Genomic DNA, 14,833 nt, shown 5'->3' with positions numbered 1-14,833 from the left:
ATGAAATAAACATTCATTTAATGCTTTAAAACAATTTAATAAAATACTAAAGAAATTTAATAACATAGATGCATGTGATTTACGTGGACCTTCAAATTTTCGGGATGTTACAACTAACACAAACTAAATCTTGTACAAATCCTAATTTCTTTGTAAAAAATGATCCGCTGGCCAAGCTCAAATAATGCAGTATATGCAGAGGCCGGAACAACAGTACTCAGTCAACAAAGCCACTTCAAATTTAATTTATTAAAGAAAAAATTATGCTATTAAACTTTTTATTTCACTAATCCTTGGTAATTTATTCATTTCAATTATTCTTTATATTTCTCATCAAGAGGCATTTATCTTTCATCAACTTGTAGAACCATTCAACACAAGCAAATCTTTATTATTTGGCGTTAAAAATATGAGCAGAACCAATATATGTAGAGGATGTATCTGTTTCATCTATGTTTTTCTCAATTAATTTCACAAAATCTTGCGTATTTTTTACTATGGGACTTCCATCGTTGGCACTATAATGACAAAAACTCACTTCAATAAACCAGAACATATGCATGCGAGACATCAGAGCTGTAATATGAACCAAAATTGCAAGCTAACTTGGCGACTGCATTTTTAACAAAAAAATGGTTCTTCATACTGAAATAAACACGTTAAGAGAATTTATACATTGATCTTAATATGGAGAATGTTGAGTACAAAAAATAGGGAGAACAATAAGATTGAACACCCATCATATTAAACTTATCCTGGCATTTATGACAGTATTATGTAGAAACTTGACACTATCGAGGGATATAGTTAAATGTACCAAGTGATGGATATCATAGAGGAGGATAAAAGTACGAAGACAAGGAGAAGCCAAGGAAGAGGAGGCCTCCAATTGTTGCAACGGTACGCTGTGAAATCTTTGATGCCAGCATACTTCCACCGATCACTGCCACTGATGTACAGATTGTATGTCCTATAATGGCCCCTACAGCAACTCCAACTGCATTTTTATGTGTAGCTAGCTGTAAAAGGAGAAAAATAAAAAGTTTTTTTTACTCGAGTAGACTTGGTTTTGGATTTTTTTAGCTCGGAAACGTGTTTACATTCCCTCTTATAGTTCAAACTCAAAATGTAAACTGTAAGATGACTAAAGAGATTATTACCGACAATTCCAGAGTACAAGATGTTCACAAGCACAAATATGGCACCACAACATCCACATCGGAAGACCATGCCATATAAAAGTTTTCAATGTAATAAATTGTCCTCTAGCAATCTACGTCAATACAGTAGCAAAGAAAGCCTAACTCCTTATATTTTGCTTTCACTCCAAACAAGTCTCAATCCAAGATGGACCTGGGACAACTCATGCAACATAGTGATCTATGTTGGAATTTATAAGTTTCAGAATTTGACAAACAAATCCATAAAATAACTGAAGAACAATACTAGAGTAGCATAACTGAGAGGTCGTAACTGAAAGGAGACTTAATGGACTTAAATGGTTTAAGAATTGAAGTTAATAAACTAAAGTTCTTATAAGAATACACAAGTCTCTAAGGTTAGTAAACAGATTAAAGACCAGAACTGAAAATTTCGAAAAAATGAACTGAAAAACCTATCTCAACTGAAGTAATCAAACTAAGAAGTCGTCAGTTAGAACTAATATAGTCCAGCTGAACTGATCAGTCGACCAGTTTGACTCCTGATCAGTTGACCACGTCATCAGTTGTATTTTGAAATACTCGGCAGACAAACTGACAGTCCGTACCAAAGCAGAACATATGAAACATAACAGTCTGATACATCATATTTCTGTCAGAATAAAGTCATCTACATGGACTAGAAGACTATTCGACAGATATTAACCATTAAATGTATTCAATGTGACTGTTGGAATCAAAAGCTATTTATAGCTGACAAGTTCAGTTGAAGAAAGGTTACGAAACGAAACGAAACTGCAATTTACTCTCAAGATAATTCAGTTTACAAATCACAAATTTTAGCACATCATTGTTGTATTCGTAGCATTCAGGCCACTTACTAGAACTATTCCGTTATCAAACTGATAAGAAAAGAAGTTAAGTTAAGAGTTTCAGTTTAGCAATGTATAAGTCAACCTAAAGTGGGTTATTATAAAACGTTGTAATCAATCAAAGTCCATTATTTAAATCATATCCTTGAGATAGAATGCGTGACGTAGAAGCAGTTGAAGACTCCGAACGTCCATAAAATTCTTTGTGTTCATCATTCTATTCGTTCCCCTCTAAACACATCACCATCCTTAACCGATCCTAACAAGTGCTATCAGAGCGGTTAAAATCTTGTCTTGAATATATTCGATACGCTCAAACTGATATTCATGTCTTCATTCAACAAAACCCCTATGTTCTGCAGAGAGGAGTTTGATGATTAGAAAATCAGAATGCAGGCTCATTTAGCTGCACAGGACGATAACTTGTGGTACGTCATAACTGACGGATCCTTGGAGATTATGAAAGCAAACACAACTGTTGCGCTAACTGACGGAGCACCTCATCGTATTGAAAAACCACGCGATAAGTGGACCACAGAAAATAAAAGAAAGGTTGCCAAGGACATTCTATACAAGACACTAGATAAAAACACTTTCAGCAAGATCAAAATGTGTAAATCAGCTCAAGGGATTTGGGAGAAGCTGATTAAATTGTGTGAAGAAAATGAGCAGACTAAGGAAAACAAACTTTCAATTGCTGAGAAGTTCATTAATATCAAGATGAAAGCTGGACAATCAATGAATGAATTAGATAAAAGAGTGAGCTGCATCGTAAACGAATCTGAGTGCACTCTGCCAAAGAGATTGCTTTAAAAGTGATGCGTGGCCTTCCCAAATAATGGATGTCAAAACTATGGCCATGAGAGAATCAAAGACCTGAACAAGATAAAACTACATCACTTGTTTGCAGATTTAAAAGCCTATGAATTCGAGATGCAAACCAGGTAGGGCGAAACAATAGTCACTTCAGTTACAACTGCTCTAAGCGCACCTATAGCCAACAGTTTCAGTTGAGAAGCGCACCTATAGCCAACAGTTTCAGTTGAGAAGTCAACTGAACAACTGAACAATGACGCAATATCATTGTTTGTAAAGAAATTCGGAAAATTCATGAGATAGAATCAAGATTCCTTCCAAAGAAAGTATCACAGGAATGAATCAAAAAAGAACCAAATGCGTGCTTTAACTGTGGAAAAACTGGTCACTTCATTGCTGATTGTCCAAAACTGAAAAAGGATAGCAAGAGATCAGTTGAATATGGTAAAAAACCCTTCGAGCACATGAGAAGATTCAAGGATGAAAAGAAGTCATCCAAAAGAAAGCACGAAGCTCTGTAGCTAACGAGAACAAGTTAAAGTAGGCTGAACTGACAGCGAAGCATCAGAAACTGAGAGCTCAAGCAGCTCTAGAGATGAAAAGGAGGTGAAACGCCTCATGGCTGATCATGCAATGCTTGAATCTAGCAGCGATCAGGTATTTGACTTTAGCTCTACTGACTTCACACGAGAAGAATTCATTTCCACATTGCACGATACTGTCAATGAGTACCGCAAGCTGGCTATCTTCTTTGAGGAAGCTAAAGCTAGACAAACTAATCCTTCAAATGACACAACTGATAGTGTAAAATCAGTTGAAAGCTTAAATGTCAAAGAGGAAATTGCTTAGCAAATAGGTGAAAAGGATGAAATTCAATCTTTGATTTAGCCATTGATATCATAAAACTCTAGACTGACTGACGTGATTCAAGCTTGGAAAAAGTCATCGGTCACGTTGGCTGAATCGCAAGGGTCACAGAAACCAGTTGGGGATAAGTCTGGTTTGGGCTTCAATAGCCAAGATGAACCCTCAACTAGTGATACAATGCCAAAACTGAATATGAGCAAAATGAAGTATATTCACTTTGTTAAATCGGTAATGGTACATAAACAACCTAAGTTCAGTAAGCCGGTTGAACAGCAAACTGAAAATATGAACAAGGCAAAATGGCACGGAATTGTTCATAGCCCTATGAGTTTAAGTGAATCAAGCAACTGGTCACCCAAGCGGTCCAGTTATGGCAAGCACAACTCAACAAAATGCTATTACAATAACTATTAAAATGGCAAGCCTGTTCAAAAACGTTAACGAATGAACAACGAGGATTTCATAGTTCAAACACATGTTGTATCATCTTCATATCACACACCTGTCACACACAAATGTTTCCGCAGGTATGAAATGTGAATCCAAGAGATTACTTTCTAATAAGTATTAGATTTGTTACTTATAAGCAATAACATAAATCTTTAATATGCAAGAAAGCATTTGACGATAAGATTTCCACACATATTCTGGACTCCATGTGCTGCCCATTGTTTGGATTTAATGCTTGAAGATTTGTTCAAAATTCCTGTACTGAAGAAGGTTTATGAAAGGGGCATGATGGTGAATGGCTATATATATAATAGGCCACACGTCTTGAACATGATGAGAGAATTCACAGGTCAATGAGAAATGGTTAGGGCTGGGAAAACTCGGTTTGCCACTGCTTTTTTGACATTAAAAAGGTTTCAAAAACAAAAGGTGAATTTAAGAAAGATGTTCACTTCAGAAAAGTGGAACACGAGTTGATTTGCGAAGGAGGTAGAAGGTAAACGTGCAACAGAGATTATATTGATGCCTTCGATTTGGAATCATGTTGTTTATGCTATTAAAGTTGGTGGCCCAATTATTAAAGTGCTTCGATTAGTTGATGGTGAAAAAAACCTGCAATGGGGTATATATACGAGGCTATGGATCGAGCTAAGGAGGATATTGCTTTGGCTTTCCACAACAATGAAGAGAAGTACCAAAAGATTTTTGAAATCATTTATAAAAGGTGGACGGATCAGCTTCATAAGCCTTTGCATGCAGCTGGTTACTTTTTGAACCCGGAATTCTTTAATACGAATCCTGAGATAGAAAATGATGCTGAAGTTATGAAGGGGTTGTACGAGTGTGTTGAAAAGATGTGTGAAGATGTTGACCTTCAAGATAAAATCACATATCAACTCTCAAAATATAAAAATGCTGATGGGCTTTTTGGCGGTTCTATGGCTATTAGACTAGATATAAATTATCACCAGGTAATTAATTCTTGTTTTTTATTTCAAGGAATCGAGATCATAACATATTGTTGAAAACTTGAAGTATATGAATTTTGAAATTTTGTTTATCTAATTTGATAGCTGAAAGGTGGTTGGCTTATGGTTCTACGACCCCACAATTGCAAGATTTTGCTGTGAGAATTCTCAGCCTTACGTTCAGTGCCTTACGTACAGTGCTTCTGGTTGTGAGCAAAACTGGAGATGTTTCAACATGTACGTATTTAAATTTTAACATTGAATAGATATTCTTGAGTCTTGACATATTAATTATAATTATTATTTTGAACAATTCATGAAGGATGAATGTATTTTAAAAAATTTTGCAGCATCATTCGAAAAGAAGAAACAGGTTGGCGCAGAAGCGTTTGAATGATCTAGTATTCATTAAATATAACAGGGCATTGAAACGTCGATATGATTTGCGCGACAAAATTGATCCTATTTCATTGGATGATATGGATGATAGCAATGAATGGTTGATGGGAGGATTGGACAATGAAGAAAATAATATAGTCTTTTTGGGGATGATGATTTGACATGGGATGATGTAGGCCGAGCGTCTGGGGTTGGTTAACCGATTTATGGTTTTAGATCTCGTGCTTCGTCTTCTTCCAACGAGGTTAGGGCATCTACATCCAAAACAACTAGAAAAAGGCCAATTTCATATCTTTTGGATGAAGAGGAAGAAGAAATTGATGTCGATCAAGAAAGTGGTGAAGATCAAGAAGAATACAACTCCGAAAGTTCTAGGGACTCTGATGATTCGATGGATGAAGATGAACTTGATTTGGATGATTGAAGAATTTTAATCGTGTTACTTATTATTATGAACTTATTAATTATTTGTTGTTTTGTGTGACATTGTGACTTAATTATTTCATATTTTAATATATTATTCTAATTTCAAAGATAAATATATTTTTTTTAAAATTAAAAATGTTCACCTTGCTTTGGTAAGGCGCGCGCCTCCCTTGTGCGTCTCAATGCGCCTTGCGCCCTTGACAACTATGGTCACGCACAAGTTGCAGACATCCTAACTAAGACCCTATTCTGACCAACATTTGGAAACTTGGTATCCAAGTTAGGCTTATATGGATACAAAGGTTGTTGTTAGAATTGAAATTAGAGGGGTATCACGTAGCAGAACTAATGTGTGATAATTAAGGTGCGATAAGTATTGCCAAGAACTCAATCCATCATGATCGAACTAAGCATGTTGAAGTCAATTGTTATTTCTCCGGTCAAAAACTCAAGAAAGGGACTTTGAAACTCCGTTACGGCCCTAGTTACGCACAAGTTGCAGAAATCCTAACTAAGGCCCTATTCTGACCGACGCTTGCAAACTTGGTATCCAAGTTGGGCATGATCAACATACAACCCAACTTGAGGGGGAGTATTGAAGATCCCATAAGATCAACCCTATTAAATTGTTTTTCATATTTAAACTTTTATTCTTTAGTTTGTAATTTAAATCTTTGGATAGATTAGGTTGCTAGCTTTCATTTGTATAGTATATATATGGATGGCTCTATTCATTGAGAATGAGTGGAATAAAGATTATCACCTCCTTTCTACATTAGCCATGACGCGTACCATATTGAATATGTTAAGTTGATAGCAAGTAGATACTATGTGCAATATCCTATTACAAATGTTAGCTATAATGAATTTCATCAAAATTCACTACAGCATGAGGAAAGCTTTGGTCATGGTTTCTATGCCCTAAGTGTGTAAATCTCTACAAACTATAATACAGTTCCTAATATCCCTTGTTTAGTGATTAACCGTGTTAGGAATTGTTCAAACACCAAGACAATCGGATGCTTCTATCTTAAATGAGACTTAATCTTAAAGCATTTCCACGTATCTTAGAAGAAATGGCTGAAATGCTAAGCCCTAGTCTCGTGGTGAACCACCAATTCTCAAGTTTTACAAAAGACAATATCTGAAATGTATTTGACTTTGCTGGACGAAATACATTCTCATATTTACTAAGACCAAATTTGAAAATTGACCATTCTGAACCTTGAAGGTAAATAAGAAAATCTTACAGCTATTGTCGCAATCTGGCTACGGTCCCCCCACTCGGCTAAAAATGTCAAAATAAATGACTGCGAAAAGAACATTGCAGTCAGTTACTTTAAAATCTCCGATCCATTTGAGATAAAGCAGAGGAAAAACACACATAAAAAGTTGACTAAATGAATAGGAAGAACTTTATTAGAATTATAAAACTCGATAAGAGTAAAACAGGTAGAACATAAAGCTTGACGAGAAGTAAAAACATACCTCCAAATAGATTGGTGTACAAAATCTAGAAAAGAAACGTCGGAATTGTGTTTTCCCTTGCCCACCCTCAAGTTTCTCTTCTACCTGAAAATATTCACGCACGGTGAAAAACCAAATTCCACAATCTGTTACACATATGTGAATCTGGGGGAAGATAAGAATAGGTACAGCAAGTGCAGTGTATATGCTTTAGTAAGGTATATAAGCTAGGAAAAGTCTGGATTAGAAAGTAACTTTAATTTCAACTCCAGCTCTATGGAACTAGAAATATTTCCCATTAAAACCAGAAAGGTGAGTAAATGCATTATGGTCCTGGTACTTGGTAAATAATCCCCCTTTCATAGTGTTAAATTTATTGAGAAAGTGAGGATTTGAACAGAGAACGTGTGAAAAAAGGATAAACTAAAAGTTAACAAACTAATCATGCAACAACCAAAAAATCAATGACTAATACGCATTAACAACGATATTTTACTATGACAAAACACCAAACAACAGCATAGTGAACGTAATATAGCACCAACATAATAATCAGCTTGCAGAAAAGGTTGATGCATAAAACAGACCGCAGGTTAGCATTCAGAGTGTCGATTCAAGAGTCAATTCAAAAAATGAATAGAATACACAAAAACAGGAAAACAGCATCAATTCAGAAATAAAAATTACAATTAAACCAAATTTCCAAATAGGAACATACTTCCTCCATCTCCTTTTTCTGAGAAGCTTTTGAATCTGATTTCCAAGCAATGTAAAGTAGCCGAAGTCCAAAAAAGGCATAAAGAACTGCCATAGAAAATTATATCAGATATCTAAACAAGTTGAAAGTCCAGTTAGCATAGGTAGAAACTTGAGATTATAGAAGCAAGTTTATCCTCGATAAGGATGCAGGTGTAGTTCACCCACAACATGGCTTTCAGCTCGGTGGTAAACAAGCCAACTCCAGCAGACTTGAAGGTTTTCTCAAGCTCACCTTGGTGTCATGAAAAGCCTAAACACAAATATTCAAGAGTTTGCTTGTTTGAACCATCATTCGATGAACCAAATCTGAACCAAGCTCAACACAATAAGGATGGCACTAAGCAAAGTCCCTAGGAAACTATCCTGGTGATAGTACGTTCTGTTCATTAGATAGACTGATCATAATTGAGTTTAGTATGGATGGACATAAGTGGTACATATATGTGAGTCGTATTAGAAGTTGGTTGCTTGGTTTGCATAAATGTGCTGCGCACCGAGAAGAGGTTTAATTAGTTTTATAACAAGCTTGGAGCATATCCAATATGTTCAACGAGGAGAAGTGTAGCTTATATTTTTGTTTAGTGGAATAGGTACCATTTTAGATACTGGCACATTATCCATTAACAACACTACAAACATTACCGAGCTTCAAGTCATTCATTTTATTGATAGATATGGCAACAAGAGTGAAAAAATAACCTGTAGCTGCACTGTTAGTATGTTTCCTTGATATCAAATTAGGCACAATCCTACCAAGACCAGTTGATAGTACCTGGTAGCATGTGTGGGAAATAAACCATCAATATGATCCACAATATGTAGTTTTGAGAGCCAAAAACTGGAAATAGATATAAAGCTTTAAATATTTGGCATTAATGGAGAGGGAAACATAAAAAGAAGAAAAATAGAGCACTATTTCAGCAAAACGTACAACATTCTTTCAGCAAACAAAACAGGACTATTTCAGCAAAAGAAACAGTATTTATCTTACTGTCATCACGAATAAAGCACTGAGGGCGCCTGATAGAACAATTGACTTGGGATGACGCATTGCCATAAGAGCTGCTATTATAAAAGTTTCATCTCCAATCTAGTAGCAAGCCATCAGTAAAGATGTTCAATAAATATAAGAGACGTCAAATATAGGGTCTAATCAAAATTGGAAAACACCCCTTAAAAACGTTGATTTCATAAGTATAAAACAAACATAACTTTTCAAAATTGTAATGCCAGTTTTTAGTGGTGTAACTTGAAACAATGTAATCTTGTAAAATTATGATAAAGACCTAAGGCTACACACGAGCATCAAAACCATAAAACACTGATCAAATTTTCAACACAACACTGCTGCAAAAACTATTGACATTCTCTTGCATTTCCATTGGGTATTTTCATTTCAATATCATGTTAACCGTGAAGAGAGAGACTGACTATTTTTCATGGTTTACAAGATGGAAGTAAGGAAAAGATCCCAAAAAAATTTCACGGATCTAGTAGTATTCTCTTTGGTTCTAAGTGAGTGGTTGACAAATTCAATCTTAAAAACAAATGAATGAATAAAAACATATCATTCATGAAAAACAATGACAAAAGTAAGATTTTAGCTGTCCCCTTTCTCTATTATATTAAAGAACAAATATTTGAAAATACAAGTTAAAATCATGGTCAACAAAAGTAAATCAACAATAAGAGTCGCACAAGATGATGCCATGTCCATTGTTGTAAATAGGTGACATTTCTATTGGGAACCTGAAAACAAATATTAAAGTGTGATGCTTATCCATATGACAACTCAAACATTAGGCAAAAGGTGGGTAAAAATCAAATAATTTTGATGGGATGAGAAATCAAAGTAGTTATACATGGCATGATACTGGCAAGTTCAAGCTCGAGCAGCAGAGAACAAATATAAAGCTGAATACCCAGAATACCGACCTCGCTGACAATTATCATAGATAAACTAGCAAAGAAAGCATCAGATAGGCCAAGACCAGAGTCCAATGCAACACCAAGACTAACAAAATCAGGGTCTTTGACATCCCTTACGATACCGGTCTTTATTTTGTCCACAAATATCTGTCCACCAAAGCTCGTGAGTGGTTACAACACATACACCAAGCAAACATAACGCAAGTATGTACATGACCACCAATGCACAGCTTCCATTTCCAGCTACATTTTTGAAGAGTTCGAGAATACTTTCATCCAATAAAAGTTCAATGGCACCAAATATATCGATAAAAAGCAGCAAGGTACTGAGAAATTAAGCTCCTCAGAAACTACTACAATTGCAGCCACACTAGAACATGATTAAATCAATAAAAAATAAAGAGTTTTAGACATTTTTACAACATCTGATTTAGCGGGTAAAACAAGCAGTGGAATACCGACTTTACTACGCCGGCCCAGATCCTTGAGCCCTGCAGATGCCTCATCCCTGCCATTCACCTACGCATTGCGCGGGAACAAACAGTCGGTTGAAAGATCAAAATCCAAATTATTACCGAGGCGAAATAAGAGTAAAAAACAACAAAATCAAATTACCTGCGCCGCAATTTGGGAGAAGAAGAGAAAGAGAGAGAACAATAACACGAAGCAACCAAGGGTTTCGTTTGAGAAGATGAAACCCCCATTTTTGGGGGAAGATTCAGAAAAATAGACCTCCTGACAATCCCATTTAAGAAAAGGCAAAAATTTGTGTGAGACGGTCTCACGGGTCATATTTATGAGACGGATCATTTATTTGAGTCATTCATGAAAAAAGTATTACTTTTTATGCTAAGAGTATTACTTTTTATTGTGAATATGAGTATGGTTGACCCGTCTCACGATAGATCGGACGGTCTCACATGAGACCTACTCTTAAGAAAATAGCCCTTGTTTGTCAAATTCCCACTTTACCCTTTTCTTAACTAGTTTAAAACATTATTTAAGTAATAAAAAAGACTTGTACGCTTAAACAGAAGATTTGTTCCAGTTTTCCCCTTCCTTCAACAGCTCGCGTTCCTTCGACAGACGTGCCAATTTTCTCAGTTTTTTTCTTAGACTCTCCTTTCTTCTCAAAAGCACAGAAGACGATGGATTGGGCAGATTGATTTCTCGATTGCGTGTGAATTCCTCAGTCATAAACCATATATTTGAATGGTAAACACTAGGTCAAACTCTCATTTTTGTTACATAGTTGTGATCTTTTTGTGTTAGAAAATTCAAGTTTTATGGATTTGTTTTCCTACTTTTTTATATAGTTGAGAATTTACAATGCTAAATTTACAGATATGTTTTCCTACCTCACCATCATAATGCTTCAGAAAATGTTAGGAGCTAAATTCATCCATTAATGGTGATAGATAGAAGCTTGAACTTCGAAACACTTGATATGTTGCTGAGTTGATTGGGTTCATAAATTTCCCAATTTGAACTTAACAGCTCCAGAAAAAAAGAAATAACAGAGAATGGATACTATAAGAGAGAATGAATTTGATACAATATCAATAGCAATTCATATTAGTTAAATAATGATTTAAAACAAAAGTTTACGTATTGTTATCAAGTATAGCATAATTCTTTTGTTATTGGAACAACTTTCATAAATTTAATGAAATTTTGTTATTTCAGTTTTTGGATGGATTAAATATACTATCCATGTCTATATCCAACTAAAGGCATCAACCAACTGAAATTCCTAAAGGAGAAAAAAAAAATCAGAGATGGTTGCACAAAAGATTTAGGTATGTTCATTATTTCTTTAGAAATTTCATGAATTTTAACATATTCAGTTTGTTAATGAATTAACCAATAAGCATGCATGTAGATTGAAATGATTGAGTTGTTGATATTATTGATTGACTTTGTCTCAATCTTTTAATATCAAAGATTTCATGTAATATATGAATTTTGAAGTTGATTATTTTTTTCGATTAAGATCTCTTCTCTTTGAAACTTCTTGTTGGTAGAACGAAGAATGTCGGAGATGGTTGCACAAAAGATTTGGGTATGTTCATTTTTGTTTTGAAAAATATTTATTTTTTGTATTGCTCTTTAAATTTCATGAATTTGACATAATTGAGTATTTAATTTATTGATACTACTAGTTGACTTGATTAATTTTTTTTTCAAGTTAATCTTCAATCTCAACAATCAGAGGAGAAGTATTTTAGTTGCAAGTTAAGTGTACATTCCAAATATCAAAAAGTCAGTGAATTTATATTAGATTGCTTGAATGAGCAGGACATGGACTTCATGGTTGAAAACACACAATTTGGCAATCTGATTAAGTATGCTGAGGATTATAATTTATCTAGTCAGATTTTATGGTTTATGGTGATGAGACAAGTGTATGCAACAGACGATGATGAAATGTGGTTTGTTGTAAATGATAGACCAGTCAGGTTTTCTAGAATGGAGTATGCATTGATAACAGGGTTGGATTGTTCTGATAATTTTCCTGATTAAGTAGTAGAAGTTTCAGACTTTTGTGATATATATTTTCAAGGTAGTGATAAAGTATCTGTGAAGGAAGTTGAGATGAAGTTGAAGGATTTGAAAACTGTGGATGAGTTGTTGAGTATAGAGAGAGTGAAGATGGCTTGTTTGTACTTCGTCTGTGGTGTACTATGGCCTATAGCTCCAGTTAAGAATCCTCAAGTTGATAAAGAGATTTTTAGCCTGATTGATGATTTTGATGTTTTTAATAAGTACCCTTGGGGTACAATAGCTTTCAAAGGAGCTGTTTGTGATTTAAAGCTTGATTTGAAGAAAAAAGAAGTTGTGTTGAGCAAAAAAACAGAAAACGGTAAGTTTTCGAACAGTGGAACCCATGATATGGTTGGATTCATCAATCCGCTACAGGTAATTAATTTTTTTTTTTTTTTGCATTTTTCCATATGATTCGAATATGGTTGATTATATGTGTTTTTATAATTTTTGAATTTAGATTCTTGCATACGAATGCGTTCGTGGTATTGGGGAGCGTTTTGCGAAACAAAGAGAAGGAGACAATACATCTCTTCCACGCATGTGCCAATGGATTTCCAACAACTGGTCAAAAAAAAGATCTCCTAGATATATTGACATTTTAGATACATCAAAGAGTGGTAAAAAGGCTAGTGTATTTAGCATATAATTTAGTTTTATTAATATATTTTCTATTTGTGTATTAATAATTTAAAATATGTTAAATTTACAGAATGTTAGGAGTATTTTATCGCCTACAGATGAAGAATCTATTGCTCATTATATTAGAAATATTTCCATTTAAGATTCTTGTACAGATTCTCATTTGTCCTATATTAATTCATTGTTGTTGGAGGGACAATCTGTGTACTGCACTAAGAATCCCACTGTTTGTGAATCTAAAGAGACCATTCAATCCAAAGAAGAAGTCCATGAAAGGAAACTTTGTCCCAAAAATAAGTCAAAGAGGTCTTCTAAACTTTGTCCAGCCAAGAAAGCACTAGAAAAACAATCTCATCATGGATATTGTCGTCGTTGGATACGGTCTATATGTGTTGCAGAAGACATACCCACATTTGGTAAAACAGGATGTTGCCATAATGGATCCATATTTTTCTCAAGATATAGACTTCGCATATCGTAATGCTCCTGATGATTTTGAAAATAGCAAGTGGAAGAATTTATTTCACTATGTTGATGGATATTGTCGTCGTTGGAGTTCGGTACCATGGGCAAATGCATCTTTCATATTGATACCATTAAATTTGCCTATACATTGGATAGCAGTTGTAGTGAACGTGAAAGATGGAATCATTACTATATATGATTGCAATCATAGTTGCTACACAGATGCTGAAATGAATGTTTATATTGAGCCGGTAGAAGATGTAGTTCAACATCTTCTACATTATTGCAAAGTCAAGATTCCAGACATTTGGGCAGTATCACGGCCCAAAGATTTTCCGCAAAATGCCAGCAGGTATGTTTTTGAATTTTTGGATTTTTTTTTAAAAAATTACACGATCTACTATATAATTTGATCTCGATATAATTTTATAAGTTTAAAATAATTTATTTTGCAGTTCTGATTGCGGTGCATGGATGATAAAGACATTTGAGGTGGAGTTGTCTCAGCAGTCTCCATATTCATTGAATGATCAAATTGTGAATTCATATAGAAAATATTTAGCAACATCTGTATGGTATGGTGAATGGATTTTATAAAGTTGCAATGATTTTGTATGATGTGTCGCTCGGATGTAATAGATTTGAAATTGGTTTGTCGAAGTGATGTATGGGTGTGTTGGACCGACTGAAATGCATGTTGCACCTGAAAGCGGACCGGTTACGGTGGCCGGAAGCGCAACGGAAGTCAAAATCGAAATTTTTAAGGCAAAAATTCGGCCACCCCATAATCTTGTGCAATATTTACAAAAACATAAACATACATTCATAGGATGTTAAAGAAATGTACCTATCAACTTTAAAAAGTTGATTGTGGCTCCAACTTTGTTGACTAGCAACAAAGCTCTTGAATGGAAGAAACTATCTACAAGCCTCCAAGCCTCCTTCTTTCCTTCAAAATCAAGCCCACCACCAACTAGGTAAATCCCCTCACAATTTGCACTAGAAAAATGTGAGGATTTATCAAAGAGAAGTGTAGTGTTCCTCAACAAATTGAAGAACACACAAGAAG

At 34.8% G+C, this 14,833-nt stretch overlaps 2 protein-coding genes across 2 annotated transcripts; one reads left to right on the top strand and one right to left on the bottom strand.

Moving 5' to 3' along the window:
- Window positions 1-817: 817 nt before the first annotated feature.
- On the bottom strand, window positions 818-10,905 carry LOC140805431 (GDT1-like protein 3). The gene is made up of 9 exons (XM_073161702.1): window positions 10,729-10,905; window positions 10,576-10,632; window positions 10,120-10,260; window positions 9,176-9,274; window positions 8,884-8,956; window positions 8,144-8,229; window positions 7,447-7,530; window positions 7,209-7,268; window positions 818-1,019 (listed from the first exon to the last, which is right to left on the bottom strand). The coding sequence occupies exons 1-9, from the start codon at window positions 10,903-10,905 to the stop codon at window positions 831-833; spliced, it is 966 nt and encodes a 321-aa protein (XP_073017803.1). The 3' UTR covers window positions 818-830.
- A 1,390-nt stretch (window positions 10,906-12,295) lies between these two features.
- Window positions 12,296-13,647, top strand: LOC140804866 (uncharacterized). The gene is made up of 2 exons (XM_073161024.1): window positions 12,296-13,032; window positions 13,118-13,647. Exons 1-2 carry the CDS (start codon window positions 12,709-12,711, stop codon window positions 13,304-13,306), a joined length of 513 nt encoding a protein of 170 aa, XP_073017125.1. The 5' UTR covers window positions 12,296-12,708; the 3' UTR covers window positions 13,307-13,647.
- Window positions 13,648-14,833: the final 1,186 nt, after the last annotated feature.

This window comes from Primulina eburnea, chromosome 11 (genome assembly GCF_022965805.1).
Source record: "Primulina eburnea isolate SZY01 chromosome 11, ASM2296580v1, whole genome shotgun sequence".
Taxonomy (NCBI): Eukaryota; Viridiplantae; Streptophyta; class Magnoliopsida; order Lamiales; family Gesneriaceae; genus Primulina; species Primulina eburnea.
Note: the sequence above shows the minus strand (reverse complement) of the source record. Positions and strands in the feature narration are given on the sequence as shown.

Coding starts and splice junctions, on each gene's coding strand:
- LOC140804866 (XM_073161024.1), top strand. CDS start 12,709: ATGAAGTTGAAGGATTTGAAAACTGTGGATGAGTTGTTGAGTATAGAG. Junction 13,033..13,117: donor GATTCATCAATCCGCTACAG/GTAATTAATTTT, acceptor TTTTGAATTTAG/ATTCTTGCATACGAATGCGT.
- LOC140805431 (XM_073161702.1), bottom strand. CDS start 10,905: ATGACCCGTGAGACCGTCTCACACAAATTTTTGCCTTTTCTTAAATGG. Junction 8,230..8,883: donor TACTAACAGTGCAGCTACAG/GTTATTTTTTCA, acceptor TTTCTATGGCAG/TTCTTTATGCCTTTTTTGGA. Junction 7,269..7,446: donor GTACACCAATCTATTTGGAG/GTATGTTTTTAC, acceptor TTCTTTTCGCAG/TCATTTATTTTGACATTTTT.